Consider the following 23611-nt stretch of genomic DNA (forward strand, 5'->3'; position numbering starts at 1 on the left):
AAAACCAGGAAAAGTAAGGCCTAAAATAGAATAACCTTACACTATAATAAAAGATGCATCCGTTAGGTCAATATTGTTCTCAATTATTTATATCATATGCCTGTACTTCGTTTATCCAATTTGATATTTCTGATTGGCTCATTTTTACCCTTAAACTTGTATCTATATATCAAATAGATTTCTCTTCACATCCTGAACAAGTAACATTTTCATTACAAATTTATTTTCATTGTTTTGTTATTATATTTCAACCAGACAAATTGCTTGAGAAGAAGAACAAAATGAATTACAAGACTTATACCAAGTATCGTTTATTAGTAAATTTTTGAAACATAATCATGATAATATTATTTATATGATTTAACCATCAAACAATAACTTACTGTTTGTTTCGTCCAACATAATAAAGATATGGTGGAGATATATCAACTCCAACCAGCATTGCTCCGCGTTCCTCTATAACTAATTTCCTATCTGTACCATCGAGTCTACAACTTGAGATTGTACTAAGATCAGCATCTGCCCAATACACTCTATCAGCTGCAATAACAAAACTATTGTCTTAGTAATATCAAACAAATTCGTCAAATGTTAATACTACGGAAGAACTTATTGTACATGTCAAAAGGGGAATACCATCTAGAGGATTGTCTTAACAATTATGCAAAACAGAAAGTGAAAAATGAAAATGAAAATGAAAATGCACCTGCAGGTTGACTGTTTCTCACAATTATACAATTTTATGCATCTGTTTAACTAATAAAGGAAACATGTTCTTCATGTGAACAATTTTGAATAAACACGAATAACTAGTATCAGGCAATGCTAGTATTACTATAATTAAGGTTTAATTCTGTATCAAGGCATTTCAACTGAATTCAAATTATGATATATTCATCTGTCTGTATGTGTCTAAAATTACCTGTATAATCAATAACGATTCCATTAGGCGAGTTGACATTTGTATCAACAATTTTCTTCATCCCGGTACCATCCATAAATGCAGATCCAATATATGAATTTCTTGTAGGGTCTGTTGAAATATCAGTCCAGAACAGTATTCTATGGAGAAAAGTAGATATTATTTCTATTATTATTGGAAGGCAATTTGGAATTCTAATTATCATTTTTGTAGTTGTGTGTATGTTGTTTTGTTCTTTTTCATTAGCATTTAAATCTATTACATGTTTATTTGCTGTTTAGAATTAAGAGTATTTTGAGTAATGCAATTTTGATCAACTCAACCATTATGCAAATTGATTGCCCTAATAGTGTTCTCTCTTTTTTTTTAATAGGCTTTTCGAATATTAAGAGTCTTTCAAACTACAAGTATGTATGTTAAACACTAGGCCTTCGAATACACGAAATTTTTTCAACATTTCATTTGGAATTCTTACCCTTTCGATGGATACAAGGCAATGTTCTTTGGTAAATCTAAATTTGAAATAATCTTGTGCACTTTTCCAACATGTGGATGAATACATCCTATAAAACTGGGATCCCAGTAATACTCTGTAGTGAAATATAACAATCCCGACGAATAATCAAATGCCAAACCAACTGGTAATGTCGACCCTGTAATGAAAATACATTATGGTTATTAATTAAAATAAAATCATTATTCAACATTACAAAAGAATCGAAAACAATACATTTAATTTAAGTTGAGGACTTTATCATAAATTGATTGAACTAGAACTCTCTGGTCAAACATCTTTTCTTCATAAAAAAATAGAAAAATAATACCCTATAGTTGCACCATTATGCTCAAAAATAAAGTTTTGTACACGTTGCGTTGCGGAAGGAAAGATATGTCAACTATCAAATCCCGGGTATCCGCAGCTATTTTTAAATACAAAAGAAATGAACAAATAATGAACTCGTCATAGATATCAGGATTAAAATTGTGTATGCCAGACATGTCAGACATGCGTTCCGTCTACAAAAGACCCATCAGTGACGCTCGAATCAAACAAGTACCAAGTTAAATAGGCAAAATACAATACCACGTTGAAGTGCATTGAGGACCAAACATTCTAAAAGGTAGAAAGTCCTTAGTAGTTATCGTTATGTTAACAGTATATTAATGATAATGACTATACCAATGATAATCAATGTCAACACTGACTACTTTGCTGGATGACCTTGGGGAGTAAACCTCAACTAGCAGTGGCATCAATCAAATGGTTGTAAATAAACTCATCATGGATAACAAAATTAAAACGGTGAACACCAGACGCACGTTACGTCTTTCAAAGTCCCAAAAGTTAACTCGATAAAAAAAGTTAAAAAGCCCAAATACAGAACGAAGTTGAACAGCACTGAGGCCCAAACATTGTGAAAGATCTTGCCAAATAAAGCAACGGTAATTTTAATATCTAGAAAACGTTTATGGTAGTTTCACATTCGTGTAAATGACATTAAAGTTTGCGTTTCAAGTCATATGATATTCGAAAGGTCATTCTAAATTCTTTAATCGGACATCATTAGCTGTTATTGAAATGTTTGATACAACTGTATACTCTAGAACTTACAGGTATCATAAAGTATTTCTGATACGGCTGCCTTCAGAGGAGAGCTTCGGATTTCTGTCTTAATAGCATTTGTCCAGTACAGTTTCTTCGTTGGTTTATCATATATAATAGATACTGGAACGTCGATGTCTGGAATATCAAGTGCTCGCAGCTCCCCATTGGACAAGGATACTTGGTATATTTTGTCATGTGTAACATCGGGTAAGAGTGCAAATGAATCTTCAAAAGGAGCTAAAAGTATACAAATAAGGTAGGTATAAGTATCAATATAATAAAGGTTTGATAAATGATTCAATTATATTCAAAAATAAACATTTTTCATGTCAAAGATGTACTGAAAAACATACAGGAAAATGAATGCAAACTTTTCTAAACAAAATTAAACAAAATAACACAACTCTGATATATTGCATTAACTTTAGTATATGCATTATATTTTCTCTCGATCTTTTTCTGCTTTAATACTGTATTGTATTTTATCCGTATTGTCGGACACATTTAAAAGAATATAAATCATGGTTTTATCCCTTTTTCATGTAAAATCTTATCTTCTAAAAATAATCGACATGCTTACTACTGGAACAGGTCTTTCCATCAGCTTGTAATTGATATCCAAAATTACAATAGCATTGCATTCCAGTTGCTGTTGGCTGACAAATATGTTGACATCCTCCGTTGTAGTTTGAGCAGTTATCTGATAATAAAAAATAATAAAACATAGACATACGCCTGATTCAAACAATTTACTTAATGATGAGGTTGGATGTGGTAAGTATAAAAAAAAAGCTAAATTGGATAATACTAATAAAGGGATAAAATTACATGACGGATTCAAAGATAAATAATGATATTGGAAATTTTCTTTAAAATCTATAGACTTGTGCTTTAAAAAAATTATCTTTTACTCACTATATAAAACATAACTCATTCCAAAACTGTATAAACACGAATGTGTCCCTAGTACACGAATGGCCCATCCGCACTATCATTTTCTATATTCAGTGGACCGTGAAAATGGGATAAAATCTCTAATTTGGCATTAAATTAGAAAGATCATATCATAGGGAACATGTTTATTAAGTTTAAAGTTGATCGGACTTCAACTCCATCAAAAACTACCTCGACCAAAAACTTTATCCAAAACTTTAACATGAAACGGGACAGACGGACGAACAGACGAACTGACGGACGGACGCACAGACCAGAAAACATAATGCCCATAAATAGGGCATAAAAAGTACATTTTGAGCAAACTCCACGTCCTGGAAGCCATAAACAGATAGTTTGTTCATCACTTGCTAAAACTGATTTTAAAAGCATTGCACTCGCCTCATACTTGTAACTAAATTGTTATTACATTCAGGACATCTAAGCTTTAAACTTATTGATCTCCGGCTACAGGTCTTCATCGTAAAATTAACTATTGTGTAAATAATGGCAACAGAAGCAAACTGCTGTTCAAAAGTCATATATCCTAAACTTACTGATTTCCATTGGCTGCATGTCTACATCGTAGACTCCTAATCCTTTGATCATACTTAAATCTTCAGCATAGACTGTAGTATCTGGATAATACGAATCTAAATGGGCTATTTCCAGAGTGTCGTCACCAGTGGTCCAAAGTGTGTAATCCTATTTAGATTTAAAATAACAGATATCACCACATATGGTTTGTCTTTCATTTATCATTAAAATTTATTGCGAATCCCAGAAGAAATTTAAAGGTCCCAGTGAATAAACTACTCAGAAAACAATAGCAATTGTATTTGTTAGATGGGACAATTGAACTTACAAAAGTTTAAATCGACAGGTAAGTTGCAGATGAAACTATTGAAAACTATCATTGGATTCGCAATAACAACTGTAATTATTATCAAACTTTTTATTTGGTAATAATCGATTTTATAATCATCATGAACTGCTTCACATGTCTATAACAAACTAAATAATGCATTTACTCAATTTTTATGCTGTATTGAAAACTATTCAAATCTTTGATATATCATTTGTACACACAATGTCAAAACTGAATGATAACTGTAGATCTAATATGTATTTTCTAGTTTCATTTGATATGTCAATGCTATAGACTGTACTGCCGCTGTATATTTATTTAGAATCGAACATTTTCAAATCACATTTCTACAAACTTTGAAATATAGTAAATAATATGCAAGTGTGACTTGGTTGGATTTTCACTTAATATAAAACATTATGTATCTACTATCAATAAAATTATCCTACTTTACAATATATTTAGAACTTCTTTTAATCTATAAGGTCTAACATAAAATATCCACATTTACCTGATATATTGCTATATGAGTTGCATAACCTACATATGCATGATATTTAGGCTCAGATCCATCGGGTTTCATACTGACTAGGTCACCATTGTTTATCCAATATAATCTATAGAAATATGGGAAGAAGATTAAAATATAGGTTATGAGGTTAAGGATCTCTGTTGAATGAGACTACACATTTCTTTTCTTTGAAGACACTAGAAATATCAGTTATATTGTATAAGACAGTATTTTTTCGAAAAAGCAGTCGGTTATGTAAAAAATATAATTTCAAAGATCTCGAAATGAGGCTATCGTTTGACATTTCTGCAGTTTGACCTTAACTTTTAAATTTTCTGAAAGGACCCATGATGTTAGACACTTTTCATATATATGAATAACGGAATACTATTGCTCATCAAATATTTGAAAGCTGGTTTGATCGATAAAATTAAAACTTATTATATTCTAGGGAATAGAAAAAGTCCATACTTTTGTGCCGCTACATCCCAAAACAATGATTCTGGATAACTTATTTCTCCTTTAGCCAAAACTGTTTTTAATCCAGAACCATCTAAATTCCCTTCTTCGAGAGTAGCTGTATATCCATAGCCTGTGATCCAATACATTTTTCTGAAAAAGCAATTAAAAAATGAAAATACAAACATTAACATATGTGCCGTTGTTCCTAAGGCGCCGATAGCTAAAAATCCTTATTCTTACAACAATAGATAAGTTATATATGCAGAAACTGCAGTGTAATGAATTATAAACCAATAAACCAAATAATTATTGTTACAAACAGTCAGGTCTTAAACTAAACAGCATCAACAAGGGTATTATCGAAACATTGCAAACAAATACAACTGGTCTGGATACAACCGTAACATTAGAGGAAATACTACTGATATGGATATTACTTCGAAATTCCTTATTGTATGGATAATACGATAACAAATTTGCATGAAATACAAATGAACCCAGCTATGATTATTGTCGTTATATAGTAGGTAAAACACATTATCTGGTTTGATATGATGTACTGTAAAGCAAAATGCCCAATACAAGACAAAATCAGAAATAAGGTCACATGGTAATGTTGATGATACAAACAAGGAGAAACGAAAACAAACAGTACACATCCCCTAAACCATTTAATTTACTTACTTCATGTGAGGGTCTACGGTGATGTAACTTGGACTATCTAACAAAGTTACTAAATCTGCCGTTGCAGATGTCAACACGGAATGAACAATAATCTTGCCTCCTCGGTAGTCAGTCCAGAATAAATTTTTCGTTGTCCAGTCAAATGCAAATCCTAAAACGAAAACGAAACAAAATGTACTTATTCATTTCAAAATTTCAAAAATACGATTTAAAATGTTGAAAAGTATACCACTGAAAACGTAAAGAAGTTATGTTGTTATGGATTTGCATGGTCGTTACATTACATATGCAAACGTTGTTTTGTTTTATTGTTTTCATTAGAAATATGGAAAAAGGTGTCACTAGAACGTTTAAAAATATCTACTACATGTATTCTATTCATTATATTAACAAAAAATGTTTTGTTTCGTGAATTTGTTTTTCTTGCTAACTTATTGCAACTAAGCTCACTTGATTTTATTCAAAATGTTATATAATATTTATCATTTGTAAATAAAAGTTACATTGTATGCAAGCATATTATATGTCCACCGAGTATTTTTAAATTATATAAAACGTGTGGTATACTTGTGGATTACGTTTTGAATTTTCATCGGAACTCGGTATTTTTTGTTATTTTACTTTTAAGATACCTGAGAATGCCGTGGATCCTGTATATATCACCTTCTCGATATTACTAATCATATCAACTTGTTTTACCGACATGGATACCTCGTCGATGTAGTAAAACTGGCGCTCATGACTGTCAACAGCAAAATACATTAAGCCTGACATATTTGTTAGAAAGCAATCAGAGGTAGGCTTAGCATTTGTGCTGATGTGAGCATCGTACATACAAGCATCAGTGGAATTAGCCATTATGATTGCTTTTCCAAACAAAAATCCATGTTCACCTGAAAGAAAAATCAAAACATTGTAACATAGTCGAATTTACATTATGCTATATACTTTACTATTCTCGATGTAGAATGGGTTTATGCGAGTGAAAAGACGGTCGGAATATGGACGTTTTATCACATGCTTCATGTAGGAAAAGTTGATCGCTCTCTCTCCGTTAAAGAACATATGCAACAACTATGTCAGGGGTATGAATGAGGCATATTCATAGGTGAAAAAAAACCACTGCGAATAACATATCTATTTAAGTTCCTACATTCAAAGATTATCCAATGGTGGTTAAATAAGGCCTAGGAATCCTTAAAGCTTATTTTTCGGTGTAAAATAATTTATAGATAAAATATCCTATTTCAAATCTGCAGGTTTGGACGACAAGCTCACAAACTTTAATGCATTGACACCATTGTCATTAGCATAAATTAACAGGTTTTTCGTGAATTTGCTAATTCAAATCATTTAACAAAACACCCCAGGTCCATTTTAAACAAAGTGAGGATCATGAAAAATCATTTTTACTGTAACTGTCATGTATATCTTATGTAAAATGGTAGATAATCAGACGATAAATGTATTGATTTTTTTTTAATAAAATAAGAAATAATAAATCAAATGTATTATTTCAATAAATTTATGATACAGGTAAAGATGCAGACGAGTTTATATTGCGCCTTAAGCCATCCAGGTGTAAAATCGAAAATATATATACATGATACTAGTATGTATAAATGGAGATATTGTAATTCACAAAAAAATGTTGAATACATGATTGAGTTTTCAGATGGAATTTTGTTAATAAGAATTCGATATAACTATTTTCCCTATTGTATTGTTTTTATGTTCCTATATGCCATGACTGCCTGTTTGTCTGAAAGCTTTGTGGTGTGCAGTTGTGTTTCCTTTAATTAATAGGAAGTATGTTATGCAGGGCCGTAACTACATTGAGGCAAATGCCTCATGTAAAAAAAAATTTTAAAAAAATGAAACAAAAGAAGTTTTCATATCAAATTGTTTTCACGGAAAGTGTCTTGCAAGAAGAAAGTTCTTTTCACTCTCTGGTATATCCCCTGGTTGTTTTTCGTTATCCATGTTTCTATTTTCCTTTTAGTTTTCAGAGTTGTTTGTACTTCTGTGTTCCGATTTTTCATTTGTTCATTTATTGTCCTACTTTATGACTATAGTTTGAGCGTTGATTTTCATTTTTAAACGTGGTTTTGCAATGTTGCATGTCCACCGATGTCCACATTTGTGCCAGAAATATATTTTAAGAACATGCGATGCTACTCAGTGGACACACAAAAAATGTCCTTTCTGCATGGATAATTGAAATTGATATCAAAGAATACATAATAGTTTGTTTTATTGTAAATAAAACTAGATAGCTGACATGGTTTGAATTAAAGTAAGGTAACATGTTTCCCGGTATCAAAAAAAATGAAGAAAAAAAAACAAGGTATTGACATACATGTATATGACCTTTTACATTGAAAGATTAAACTTGCATTAAGTCGTGTGGAGACTCTTTAACAGATAATAAAAGAGTATGGGGACAAGAACAGACAGACAGACAGACAGATACGGTATTAATAATTATGAGAATTACGATTTTTGCTTTATCCTACATATTGGTCTTTTAATGTTGTCTCTAATACCTAAAAGTCTTAAATTACAATGAATCTTTGTTTTGCTTTGGGACCTGATTGTCGAAAAAAATATCTGTTAAAAATTAATTAAGCCGTTTCAATGCAAGAAAGAGTCTGGGAAACGCTCAGAATGCACGATTTTGCGTTATTTTTCCCAGACCCCTTGCCCAAAATATATTTTGCCTCACTATTAAAAGAGGCTAGTTACGGCCCTGTTATGTTTTAATACAACTATATGTACATAAAGTTTATACAAGGCACATTTATGTTTTCAGAAAAACGACCAATTCGATGAAGTCGAGATAATCATACTGGTGTATGTACATTGATGTTGGTGTGTTGCTGTTTTTTGTATCAATATGTCAAACCTCCGGTTATGTAATATAATACATATCAAATAATCCTAAATGGTTATCAAAAGTACCAGGATTATAATTTAACACGCCAGACGCGCGTTTCGTCTACATAAGACTCATCAGTGACGCTCAAATCAAATGGTTATAAAGCCAAATAAGTAAAAGTTGAAAAGCTTTGAGAATCCAAAATTCCCAAAAATTGTGCCAAAAACGGCTTAGATAATCTATGCCTGGGATACAAAAATCCCTAGCTTTTAAAAAAAATCAAAGTTTTGTAAACAGGAAATTTATAAAAATTACCACATAATTGATATTCATGTCAACACCGAAGTGCTGACTACTGGGCTGGTGATATCCTCGGGGAAGAAACGTCCACCAGCAGTGGCATTGACCCCGTGGTGTAAATAGTTATCAAAGGTACCAGGATTATACTTTAGTACGCCAGACGCGCGTTTCGTCTACATAAGACTCATCAGTGACGCTAGGAATTTACAAAGTCTAATGTAATTACTTACTCTCACACGACAATCCGTCAGATTTCAACTTGAATCCTTCCTTGCACATACATTTGGCATTTGATTGGTCAATGTTGATACATATGTGGGCACATTTTTTGTTCTGGCATGGATCTACAATGTTATTTGTCAACCCTTAAAACATCATTTTAATAGCAGCTTGACACTTGAATTAAACATGTTAAATTATCAACATTTAAATCAACTTTAGTACCGTTAAAATATATTTTTGACTCAAACAACATGATTAAAATTGCTTTAAAAAAGTTGATTATCGTGTAATTATGTCAAAATTTATTTTTTTTTTGCATTTGCTTAAGAATCTTTATTTAAAAGTTTATTTAAGTATAATTATATATATAAAAAGTATGTTAAATAATGCAAGATGCTACTGTTGTAAATATACATACGAGTTGCTTTGGTTTGCATATCTTTGTCATATACAGCCACTGCCCATGGTTCTTTGTAGTAATAAGTAGTGAACCACGTGTTATTTCCCGTTATTTTATCATAGCACCTAACACTGAGATCTTTATAGTTACTTCCACATATAACATCCTAAAACCAGAAAAAATAAGATATCAATATATAACAATTAAGAAAGTTTTCTCCATTTTATGTATAGCAAGTTTATGAAGTTTTCTCCATTTTGCTACTTCACACTACGTACATCAAGCAGGTGAAGGTTTCTTTGCATGCTATACAGTTTAATGTGAGTTATTAAAAACATGGTTTTATTACCTCAGGAAATTGTACACATTGTAAATGACATTTCACTGAGAATATTACTGACATTGTTTCCCCATTCATCTACAGGTGGTAAATAAAAAGAGGGATAAAAATATACTTATATAAGTTATCAATTGGTAAAGCATCACATTTCAGTTTTTTCAAGGAGAGCATATTTACAATTTACATTAATACTAAAACTTCTTGTACTTTTAAATATGTTTACCTTAGCTAAAGATATTGCTATGAATGCAGATCCTAAAAGTTTTGCTAGAACTTTCCTGCTGGTCTTAGTTCCATCATAGTCAATAGTTTCAATCGTCTGCCGACCAATGTCTGCCCAGTATAATGTCTGTGTTGCAGTGTCTACTGCTAGAGATGATATCCATATTGGACTGTCACTCTGTACTATCACTACTCGACTGTCTTCATCCCCGGCTAAGTTTGATCTTTCTATTTTTGATGTAACACCTATGACATCGGACCAAAATAAGTATCTGGAAAACAATTGAAACTATAAATATTCACTCTTTGTAGATTATGATGATCAAAATAATTATAAATAGTAGTAGTATTCTCATTATGGTTAGCTTTTGTTTTGTTTTGTTTTGTATGTGTGATGATTTTGTGTTTTAGGTTAGATAGTTCACCTTATTTACATTTCGGTAGAAGCCTTAGTTTATCATGTTTATAAATTTCTGTAAACTATAAACATATAAAAAAAATCAGATACAATGTATTTGGCGAGTACACCTTGAGTCTGGTCAAATGTCAAAGGGTGGTCCAGTGGAAACTCTTTAATTCAAGTAATAAGGCACTTTGAAAGAACACCCCTCCTGCAATATTAGTACGGCTACCATTGTGGTATATAAGAAGAAGCGATTTCTTGCTCTTTGTGATTTGTCTGAAGTCTTCGAAGACGATGGCAGTGATGCGTACAATATGTGATTATTAGAAAATTTGTAGATCGTTGTCGCATTTTCAATTGAATCCGTATCTTCAAACGATTCAACCTCTTATCCCCGTTGTTGGTTGTTTACAGATTTGTACAGACAAGAATCAACAATAAATAGTCACACTATAGACAAAACAGTCTTTATAAAACGTATCCATTTATTTCTGATTACAGACATTTATAATAATAAATTTATTCCTGTGTAGAAATCAGCAACTAGGAAAATCGAATGACAAACACGATCTAGATAATGATTCAGTCTTTATGGTACATGTAACACATATAGAAAAGACCTTTCTTAATAATATTTGAATTAAAACAAAATCAACTATATTGTTGGATAAATAGGTAAACACTTATTTAAAAACACTTTTAGTCAACAAGTTTTAACTGAACTTTTTTAAAAGACACTAGGTTCAAAAAGGATTTAAAGCAAGTAGAAATAAACATGGGAAAAAACGATTTTACATTTTTTAAAACGGAATACTAAACTCTTGAAAAAAATCCATACAACTACCGATTTTTTCAAGAAAAACTATAAAACTAGTACGTAGTGTAAATTGTTTCAGTTTAAGGTGGTATGGGAGTCTAAAATAAAAATGATAGAATTTGTTCATACTTTGCCAAATCGTTGTATCTATTGATACATGTTGAAAAATATAATAAAAATGATAGGTCATCGCGCATTTTCTCAAGCTACAGGACGGGACAAAATGACACATTTTGTATGGATTATACAGGAAAAAACACCATTTTGTGATTAGAAACTAAACAAAATGATAGAATTGTTAAATACTTCAGGAAAAGATAGCTTTCAGGCACTGCTTTGAGAATATCAAAAGAAAAGATAGGGTAACCGTACGTTTTTTCCGGCTAAAATACAAAATAGAAAAATTCCATACAGAATCCTTCAGAAAATGCACTTTTTTAGAGTAACCTCCCCTTAAAATGCCAATTCTAAAAAAAAAAAACCAACCAACCAAAAATAATTAACATTTGCAAAAATATCAATATTTAGAAGTTATATTCTTATAAATTGGTACTTTTAAATGAAAATGTACATTAAACATCTGCATTCCTGCATCAAATTTTGCTAACTTGATGGAAAATCTGGACCTTTGATTCTCTGTTTTTTACAATCCAAGATGGAGGAAGACACCCATAACCACCTTAATTAGCATATATCACAATTGAATTCATGCAACGATGCCGATTCGTTAGTTAATAGACACACGAGTAATAAGAACAAGCACACACCACAAGAGCAGAATGAGTACTCGCCCAGCATAACTGCAAACTCATGGGGCCACAATGGTACATGTCTAGACCTTTCAGTCAACATCATTTAGCGCTTAAGGATATGTTTCTTGTCAGCTGTAATTAAGACAGCATCAATAGACTACACACCGGTTTAAACGGATGAAACTCCTATAAAAGTGAAATTCTGTGGTACATGCCTCTATTCACTCTAATGACTGTTTACGCTAATAGACTTTTTTTAATGTGATTTTAAAAACTATTTTCTATATAGATACCCATCATACAATCTTGTGACTTACTCCGAATTGATTTATACTTATCTTAGGCAATAAAACGAAGATGGTACGGTATATCACCTCATCAATTTATTCGTACATATGTTTTACTATATAATTAAAGTAATATAAATATGTTTATCCCAAATTTTAAACTTAATTAAAATAGATGTTTGTAAACATTAAAGATAACGGGGTCTTTTGATGCAATTTAATTAAATATGTTAATATATATTCAAACCAAAGCTTCATATACCATATTCATACATGACCTAAATCACCATTTAATAAACTGACAATAACACTCACGAATTAAGAAATAATTGATGCAAGCTATACTTTATTGTAGTTTTAACATGGGTAAGCATTATATCCGTGATTATTTTTGCCCCAGCGATAGTGAGGGCTAAAATAACACATACTGTAACAGTATGTATAACCGGTGTTTGCTAACGAAACAGAACAGTTAATGAACAAATCTACAAGGTTTGAATGCGGTTGTTGGAGTGTACTGATGTTGAAACACCGATGCAATGCATTGTCAAACTTAACATTAATATCTGTAACTTAAATTAAATTGTGAGTTTGGTGTTCGCATCATTATTTGTTTTAAAATGATTTCATTTTAAGATTTGCAGAAAGCAATTATGTGGTGTTTTAAAGTAATGTTTAATTTCCCAATGAAACGTAACATCATAGCATGACAGTAAGTGCAATCGTTGGTAACTTTGTCATGCTTCTTTTATATAGTTTTATATATAATTACATAATAGTTGAATCGGTACAATTTTGAGTTAGAAGTCGTTCTGACAAAATGTTCAACGGTCAACGTGTTGCATTTCGAAAAATAAACAAACTCAAGAAAGGAGATGGAATGGTTTCGTACGTTCCTGAAAATGTCAAATTCTTTAATAATACATTTACTATAACCTTAATATTTTATTGTATAATGAGTAATTTAAGAATTACAATTACGTTTTGGTTCTCTAACTAATAAGGTATTGCTATCCGTACTTATTTGATATACAATATGTATCACTAAATGTGAAGGTTATTTGTATATCTTTCTAATACTTTAACATGACACTCTTAGTATTTCCATAGAAACATCTTTAAAATATTGATGAAAATATGATATTGCCCTTGGATTCAATGATATCATATCCGAATAGATAATAGCCTTATAGCATGTAAGAGTTCAATAGCTCTTACCTCTCTGGAGTTAACCATTGATCTGAATGAGATGTCAAAGTATACCTGGTTTTATCGATAATCATAACAAAGATGAAATAGAAAGTCAGACAAACACAGGCAAATACAGGAAAATAGACACATATGTAAAACAAATAGACAATAGCAGAGACAATTAGACATCTGCAAGAAAAATACAGTCTAACAATCGAAAGTAAATAAACAGCCAGACAAATGAAATTAAATAGATGTCAGAGAAACGCAATAAGATAAATATGATACGCCAGTAGATACACAGTCATTCAAACGCAAGCAAATACACAATCAGTCTAATGAACGCATGTAAAATGAATTAGACAATCACAAGTAGATAGGTAGTCAAACAAACGCAACTAAATAAACGACAGTCAGACAAGCCAATCTAACAGGCAGTCAGACAATCACAAGTAGATAGGTAGTCAAACAAACGCAACTAAATAAACGACAGTCAGACAAGCCAATCTAACAGGCAGTCAGACAATCACAAGTAAATAGGTGGTTATCAGCAGACACAATGTCATGAATAGTTAGGGAAACGAAATTAAACAAACAGACGGACAAACACAAGTGTATATACAGTCAGGAAAACAAAACAAAAGTAATTAAGACAGTCAAACAAACGTAATATGAAAGATAGTACGACAAACGCAATATAAAAGATAGTCAGACAAGCGCAATCTTTACTTCAGACTAACGCAATCTAATAGACAGTCAGACAAACGCAATCTGATAGATAAAATTGAGAATGCAAATGGGGAATGTGTCAAAGAGACAACAACCCGACCAAATAAAAAACAACCGCAGAGGGTCACCAACAGGTCTTCAATGTAGCGAGAAATTCTCGCACCCGGAGGCGTCCTTCAGCTGGCCCCTAAACAAATATATACTAGTCCAGTGATAATGAACGCCATACTAATTTCCAAATTGTACACAAGAAACTAAAATTAAAATAATACAAGACTAACAAAGGCCAGAGGCTCCTGACTTGGGACAGGCGCAAAAATGCGGCGGGGGTAAACATGTTTGTGAGATCTCAACCCTCCCCCTATACCTCTAACCAATGTAGAAAAGTAAACGCATAACAATACGCACATTAAAATTCAGTTCAAGAGAAGTCCGAGTCTGATGTCAGAAGATGTAACCAAAGAAAATAAACAAAATGACAATAATACATAAATAACAACAGACTACTAGCAGTTAACTGACATGCCAGCTCCAGACTTCAATTAAACTGACTGAAAGATTATGATTTCATCATATGAACATCAGGCACAATCCTTCCCGTTAGGGGTTTAGTATCATACCATCATAACATATATGAGAAGAACATAACCCGTGTCATGCCAACAACTGTTTTTAGAATAAATGTGTTTAGTTCCGATGCAAAGACCTTATCAGTGACTCAATATTAACGCCAAAATATGCAATCTTTAATGACTTGACAACAGTATCGTAATTATATCCCTTCTTAATAAGTCTATTCAAAGGTTTTGTAAGTTTCTGAGGTGAATACTGACACCTTTGTGCTTTATAAAGAATATTTCCATAAAAAATTGGATGTGAAATACCTGAACGTATTAGATGTTGAGCTATATTTACGAATGATGTCTTTATACCGATATTAAAATTTGGTAAATGTTTTGACTAGTTTGTGATATCGAAAACTCTGGTGTAATAATTTTTCAGTAATACATAAATTTCTTTCGTTAAAATCTAAAACATTGTTACATACACGAGCGAATCGTACAAGTTGAGATATATAAACACCGTAAGATGGTGACAAGGGAACGTCACCATCTAAAAACGGATAATTAACGATAGGAAATGAAAAATCATCCCTTTTATCATAAATTTTAGTATTCAGCTTTCCATTAGTGATATAAATATCAAGATCGAGAAAAGGGCAGTGGTGATTGTTAGTATTAGCTTTATTTAAAGTAAGTTCAACAGGATAAATTTCATTAATATACATACTGAAGTCGTCATTATTGAGAGCCAAAATATCATCCAAATATCTAAAAGTATTATTAAATTTGTTTATCAGATGTTGTTTCGGTGGGTTATTGCTTATTTTTGTCATAAATTGTAACTCATAACAATACAAAAACAGATCCGCAATAAGTGGTGCACAGTTAGTCCCCATTGGAATTCCGATAATCTGACGATATACGGAATCCCCAAAGCGAACAAAAATGTTATCTAGTAAAAATTCAAGGGCATATATAGTATCAAAGCATGTCCAATTAACATAGTTTTTTTGTTTATTGCTACTAAAAAATGACCTAAAAGAGTTTGAACATATATATTCACATTCTGATTTTTTGAATGCCCATTTAATTAGGTGTGTGAATTTTTTCTTAATGAGAATGTGAGGCAATGTGGTATACAGGGTAGAAAAATCAAAACTTTGAACAGATTCAAAATCACCAATATAAGCATGCAATTTATCAATTACTTCCAACGAGTTCTTGACACTCCAAAAGTAATTTATTCCACTATTTTCGAAGGCCTTATTTGAACAATTCATTATCAGGCTTTTTATTGTACCAAGTGTGCTGGTGAGAAGAATAGACAATTTAGTAGTTGAACAATGGCTTGAAGACAAAATAAATCTATATTTGTAAGGGGTTTTGTGTAGCTTCGGAAGCCAATACATAGTTGGGACTTTCATTGTATTTGGCTCTGCTTGTAAAGCGGTGGCCAAAAGTTAATGTTTGTTACAGATTTCGTTTTCTGAAAATGGAGTCAGTTGGAATGTTGGTGAATTGGTGATTTCCTTTTTCAGAACCTCAATGTAAAATTTACGTCAAACAATAATAATATTATTAGCAGCTTTATCGGCCGGGACAAACACAAATTCCTTGGCTAGTTCTTTTAGTTAATGTTTGATACGAGAAATAGGTTTATTGTGGTTATTGTTAATAGTAAAATGTTCTTTAAAATGTTGAATACGTATATCAACTATCTTCATTACTGAATTAAAAAAAGAGTCCAAAGAATTTATGTCAGCTTTTTCCCGTTTTATCTATTTCATACAGTAAGTATGGAGTGAGTCGTGGATGATATTACGACACTCATTCCAATTAATAATTGACGGGGGACGATATTTAGGTCCTTTACTGAGGAATGATTTTAACTCTCGGTCTTGAACGATGTTAAGATCTCCTGTTATAACATGGGAAATGGGTCCATAAATATATTCGGAATTACTGCAATTACATGAAGTAGGTATATTTTCACTGATATTAACATCTTTACACAATTGACTATAATTAAACACAAATTTCCGGGTAGATTTCTTGTAAATATAACAAATAAGAGGTAGCTCAGTATTGTCAAAATATCCAGGAATTTGTTCTTTTTTCCCGTTTTATCCATTTCATACAGTAAGTATGGAGTGAGTCGTGGATGATATTACGACACTCATTCTTATAATTGACGGGGGACGATATTTAGGTCCTTTACTGAGGAATGATTTTAACTCTCGGTCTTGAACGATGTTAAGATCTCCTGTTATAACATGGGAAATGGGTCCATAAATATATTTGGAATTACTGCAATTACATGAAGTAGGTATATTTTCACTGATATTAACATCTTTACACAATTGACTATAATTAAACACAAATTTCCGGGTAGATTTCTTGTAAATATAACAAATAAGAGGTAGCTCAGTATTGTCAAAATATCCAGGAATTTGTTCTTTTTTCCCGTTTTATCCATTTCATACAGTAAGTATGGAGTGAGTCGTGGATGATATTACGACACTCATTCCAATTAATAATTGACGGGGGACGATATTTAGGTCCTTTACTGAGGAATGATTTTAACTCTCGGTCTTGAACGATGTTAAGATCTCCTGTTATAACATGGGAAATGGGTCCATAAATATATTCGGAATTACTTCAATTACATGAAGTAGGTATATTTTCACTGATATTAACATCTTTACACAATTGACTATAATTAAACACAAATTTCCGGGTAGATTTCTTGTAAATATAACAAATAAGAGGTAGCTCAGTATTGTCAAAATATCCAGGAATTTGTTCTTTAACAGAATGGTCGTTAAATATACCGGCAATATTTACAAAATCAAAGCCTTTATTGACATACTTAATTTTAATAAAATGTTTTTTATGATCTTCAGGGCGATCAATTTTGGGAAATAATTTAGAATAACAATATGCCATAATAATTTGAACAATTTCATATTTTGGACTGCTATATGAAATTGTGTTGCAATCCTCCAAAATTTTATTTAACTTATTAACCGGTAACGAACAGAGTTTTGTTAACAGATAATGTCTGCCGTTGTTTTTTGAAATAGAAATTAGGTCCGAAATATTGGTATGATTGGCCCGAAATTTTCTTTGATTGCGATTTGTTCTACGACCGTGAGAACGTTTTTTACGAACAGTTTTAGAAACTATATCCAAAATGTTCAAGATAGTCAGACTAACGTAATCTAATAAACAGTCAGACAAACGCAATCTAATAGACAGTAAGACAAACGTAATCTAATAGACAGTCAGACAAACACAATCTAATAGACAGTCAGACAAACGCAATCTGGTAGACAATCAGACTAACGTAATCTAATAGACAGACAAACGCAATCTAATAGACAGTCAGTCAAACGCAATCTGATAGACAGTCAGACAAATGCAATCTGATAGACAGTCTGACAAACGCAATCTTTACTTCAGACTATCGCAATCTAATAGACAGTCAGACTAACGCAATCTGATAGACAGTTAGACTAACGCAATCTAATAGACAGTCAGACTAACGCAATCTAATAGACAGTCAGACTAACGCAATCTGATAGACAGTCAGACAAACGCAATCTAATAGACAGTCACACTAACGCAATTTAATAAACAGTCAGACAAACGCAATCTAATAGACAGCCAGAAAACGCCATCTAATAAACAGTCAAATAAACGCAATGTAATAGACAGTCAGAAAAACGCAATCTAATAGACAGTTAGACAAACGCAATCTAATACACAGTGAGACAAACGCAAGATAAAAGACAGTCAGAATAACGCAATCTAATAGACAGTCAGAATAACACAATCTAATAAACAATCAGAATAACGCAATCTAATAGACAGTCAGAATAACGCAATCTAATAGACAGTCAGAAAATCGCAATCTAATAGACAGTCAAACAAACGCTATATAATAAACATACCTTTTATAAGGATCCACTGCTATACCCTCAGGTTTCGTTAAATGCTTTGTTACTAACACTTTATACAAGCTCATATCTTCTTTTTTCATGACTGGATGTGTAGCAATCCATTTATAGAATCCATCAGTCCAATATACGTTTTTACTCAACCAATCATACGCAATCTGACTGGTTGTTGCTGATATACCGGTATGCATAGCAGTAAACTGTTGACTAGTTTGGTTCATATAAAGATTAAAATTGTCAAAATTATAAAGTGTATTTGTTTTTGCATCTACAAAAAGAACGGAATCGTGTTCTGTATTAGCCGCAATTGACGTCACTTGTGCATCATAGTCGATATCATGTCTTGAAAGGCCTACAGTTTGTTCAGTGACAAACGACGACGGGTCGCCATGGTAAACATTTAGTTGTCCATAATGCATCCAATTTGGAAACGTTGATACAATTAATCCTTTCTCGTTTGATGAAACTGAAAATAAAAATAAAAGGATTAATGTTAAAATTAATGGAAAGTATAATTGGGAAGGTTTTTTTCGATTCGATTTCATAATATATCTGACTCTGCTCAAGTGCACTTTTTAGCTCACCTGGCCCAAAAATGTAGATTTTGGCTTATAACTCTGAAACCAAAGCATTTAGAGCAAATCTGACATTGGCTAAAATGTTAATCAGGTCAAGATCTATCTGCCCTGAAATTTTCAGATGAATCGGAGAACCCGTTGTTGGGTTGCTGCCCCTAAATTGGTAATTTTAAGGAAATTTTGCCGTTTTTAGCTCACCTGGCCGAAAGGCCAAATGAGTTTTTCCCATCACTTGGCGTCTGGCGTCCGGCGTCCGTCGTCGTCGTCCTGCGTTAACTTTTACAAAATTCTTCTCCTCTGAAACTACTTGGCCAAATTTAACCAAACTTCTCCACAATCATAATTGGGGTATCTAGTTTAAAAATGTGTCCCGTGCCCCGCCCAACCAACCAAGATGGCCGCCATGGCTAAAAATAGAACATAGGGGTAAAATGCAGTTTTTGGCTTATAACTCAAAAACCAAAGCATTGAGCAAATCTGACATATTGTTTATCAGGTCAAGATCTATCTGCCCTGAAATTTTCAGATGAATCCGACATTTCGTTGTTGGGTTGCTGCCCCTGAAATGGTAATTTTAAGGAAATTTTGCTGTTTTTGGTTATTATCTTGAATATTATTATAGATAGAGATAAACTGTAAACAGCATTAATGTTCAGCAAAGTAAGATCTACAAAAAACAAAATGGTCAGTTGACCACTTTAGGAGTTATTGCCCTTTATAGTAAATTTTTAACCATTTTTCGTAAATCTTATTAATCTTTTAGAAAAATCTTCTCCTCTGAAACGACTTGGCCAAATTTAACCAAACTTAGCCATAATCACCATTGGGGTATCTAGTTAAAAAAATGTGTCCGGTAACTCGGCCGACAAACCAAGATGGCCGCCATGGCTAAAAATTGAACATGGGGCTAAAATGCAGTTTTTGGCTTATAACTCAAAAACCAAAGCATTAAGAGCAAATCTGACAGGAAGTAAAATTGTTTATCAGGTCACGATCTATATGCCCTGGAATTTTCAGATGAAGCGGATAATCGGTTGTTAGGTTGCTGCCCCTGAATTGGTAATTTTGAGGAAATTTTGCTGTTTTTTTGTTATTATCTTGAATATTATTATAGATAGAGATAAACTGTAAACAGCAATAATGTACAGCAAAGTAAGAACTAAAAATATTTCAGTGTGACCAAAATAGTCAATTGACCCCCTAAGGAGTTATTGCCCTTCATAGTCAATTTTTAACAATTTTCTTAAAATTTGAAGATTTTCAATAACATTTTCCACAGAAAGTACTGTTATAGATAGAGATAATTGTAAGCAGCAAGAATGTTTAGTAAAGTAAGATCTACAAACACATCACCATCACCAAAAAACACAATTTTGTCATGAATCCATCTGTGTCCATTGTTTAACATTCACATAGACCAATGTGAGCGACACAGGCTCTTTAGAGCCTCTAGTTGGTTATTATCTTGAATATTATTATAGATAGAGATAAACTGTAAACATCAATAATGTTTAACAAAGTAAGATCTATAAATAAGTTAACATGACCAAAATGGTCAGCTGACCCCTGAAGGAGTGTTTGCCCTTTATAGTAAATTTTTAACAATTTTTTGTAAAATTTTGTAATCTTTTACAAAAATCTTCTCCTCTGAAGCTACTAAGACAAATTTACCCAAACTTATCCACAATCATCATTAGGGTATGTAGTTTAAAAAATATGTCCGATGACCCTGCCCCTGAACCAAGATGGCCGACATGGCTAAAAAATATTAATAGGGTAAAATGCAGTTTTTGGATCATATCTCTGAAACCAAAGCATTTAGAGAAAATCTGCTGTGGATAAAATTGTTAATTAGGTCAAGATGTATCTGCCCTGAAATTTTCAGACAAATCGGGCAACTTGTTATTGGGCTGCTGTCCCTGAATTGGTAATTTCAAGAAAATTTAGCGTTTTGGTTGTTATCTTGAATATTATTATAGATAGAGATAAACTATAAATTGCAATAATTTACAGCAAAGTAAGAGCTACAAACAAGTCATCTTGACCAAAGTGTTCAATTTACCCCTTAATGAGTTATTGTCCTTTATAGTAAATGTTTATCAATTTTCATAAATTTAGTAAATTTTTGTAAATTTTTACAAAATATTTTCCACTGTCACTTCTGGGCCAATTTCATTATAGATAAAGGTAATTGTAAGCAGCAAGATTGTTCAATAAAGTAAGATCTACAAACACATCACCAACACCAAAACACAATTTTGTCATGAATCCGTCGGTGTCCTTTGTTTAATATGCACATAGACCAAGGTGAGCGACTTAGGCTCTTTCGAGCCTCTAGTTTATATATTGATATTGTAATATTTCAGCTGCAAGTCACAATATGTGAAGCCTTTTGATGAGCGAAACAAACAGCTTTGAGTTGTTAACAATTGTCTTACATGAGTCAGGCAACATCATTGATATTCATTGTAGGTGTTTAAGTTGTTGGGCTTTTGTTTTTGTTGTGTGTTTTTATTTATCTTAACCCTAAGTTTCATTTGTTCTAAGTCGGTTTTGCATTTTTTTTTACTCTGACTTGTTTATATGGTACTAATTAAATATGAAAAGAATGAATACAGTTGGATATCTTTGGGATTAAATCGTCAATATTATTTGACATATACTCTATATTTCTTAAATTTGTAGGCACATGGTAGTTTTGTATATCTCTTTTAGTCTGAAAACACATTTGCTTGGATCATATTCAGAAGTATTTATAGAACATTAAAGCGAATCGAGTTACTCACTCGAAAAAACACAACGTGCAGAATTCAAACCTGTACTTGAATTGACTAAAAAGTTTGAAATATTTAGTGACATAATATTACTAGCCAACCTTCAGTCCAATTACATCATCATCATTACAATTTTTTATTTGTTCGCCTTTTTCACTTGGCACGAAATAATTTCACAAAGTAGCTATGCATGCGCATTTTAACAGTGTCAGTTTGTTATATATTGTAACACGAGGAGGAATACGTAATTCATATGTTATACTTTATAGAATACACTTTTCCTTGAGTAATTTGATACATGTTTCAACTAAACTCAGAACATTAATTAAAATCTCTGTTCTTCGTACAATTCCCGCTCTAAATACAATTACATTAGAAACAGTTGTGACCTTGGGGTTTGATAATTGCGTTATATCATTACTTATTTTTAGTCATAAAATAACATTTTATATATTTTTGGTAGAAGATATCCTAAATGGGTAATAAGTACGGGTATGATGGTTCGTAGCACCGCAGTATGTCAAAGAACTTGTCTACTATAACATCATTTTGAAAAGCTCAGGTTTCAATATTAAAAAACTGCGTGTTCATCTTACATGTTTCCTTTGGAAATATATTTTTAATAGTTGTTATTGTATGCACTATTTATTTTCAAAGAAGATGACGGCTATTTATAACTCGTGACTTAAGATTATAAATAATAATATTGCTAACAAATGACACGATTAGAAGACGGGGACGCCCTGTTCTAGTCCGGTCATGTTCACATAGGGCAGTTTACCCATCAGAACTAAATTAGAAAATGTCGCAAACATTGACTGAAATACTATATAAAATAAAGAACAACTGATACTGCCTTCAGTATGCTCATGATGTGTGATACCTAAAACTGGACATGGGGCGGTCCTGCTATAGTGAATATTTCAGGAAAAAAAACCAAGTCTTATTCAATACAATAATAAATCTAAGTGTCATTTTAATTCAGTTTACAATTATCCACAGTAACGTGAAAAAAACAGAATCAAACATTACTAGCCATCAAAATACATGGACAATATAAAAATAAGAAGATCTGATGTAGAATGATTGAATATGAGACAATCATCTCGCAACTCGAGTCCAAAATGACATAGAAGTGAACAACTATAGGTCTAGCATAAAAATGTGACCATTACATGGGTTAACGTATACATACAAATCCGACAACTGA

The 23611-nt window shown here is 32.1% G+C and overlaps 1 protein-coding gene across 3 annotated transcripts in view; it reads right to left on the bottom strand.

Moving 5' to 3' along the window:
* The window catches only part of LOC143063292 (low-density lipoprotein receptor-related protein 2-like), a 69555-nt gene that overhangs the window by 13609 nt on the left and 32335 nt on the right, over window positions 1–23611 (bottom strand). For all 3 annotated transcript variants that reach the window (XM_076235352.1, XM_076235351.1, XM_076235353.1), the window contains exons 2-15: window positions 19044–19515; window positions 10350–10620; window positions 9805–9952; window positions 9395–9508; window positions 6619–6879; window positions 5987–6137; window positions 5312–5452; window positions 4841–4946; window positions 4019–4166; window positions 3109–3228; window positions 2535–2765; window positions 1398–1575; window positions 923–1062; window positions 384–540 (exon numbers count right to left, since the gene is read on the bottom strand). In XM_076235352.1, the coding sequence (XP_076091467.1) occupies window positions 384–540; window positions 923–1062; window positions 1398–1575; window positions 2535–2765; window positions 3109–3228; window positions 4019–4166; window positions 4841–4946; window positions 5312–5452; window positions 5987–6137; window positions 6619–6879; window positions 9395–9508; window positions 9805–9952; window positions 10350–10620; window positions 19044–19515 (2638 nt within the window). The remainder of the gene's footprint in view (window positions 1–383; window positions 541–922; window positions 1063–1397; window positions 1576–2534; window positions 2766–3108; window positions 3229–4018; window positions 4167–4840; window positions 4947–5311; window positions 5453–5986; window positions 6138–6618; window positions 6880–9394; window positions 9509–9804; window positions 9953–10349; window positions 10621–19043; window positions 19516–23611) is intronic.

Source organism: Mytilus galloprovincialis, chromosome 2 (assembly GCF_965363235.1).
Source record: "Mytilus galloprovincialis chromosome 2, xbMytGall1.hap1.1, whole genome shotgun sequence".
NCBI lineage: Eukaryota > Metazoa > Mollusca > Bivalvia > Mytilida > Mytilidae > Mytilus > Mytilus galloprovincialis.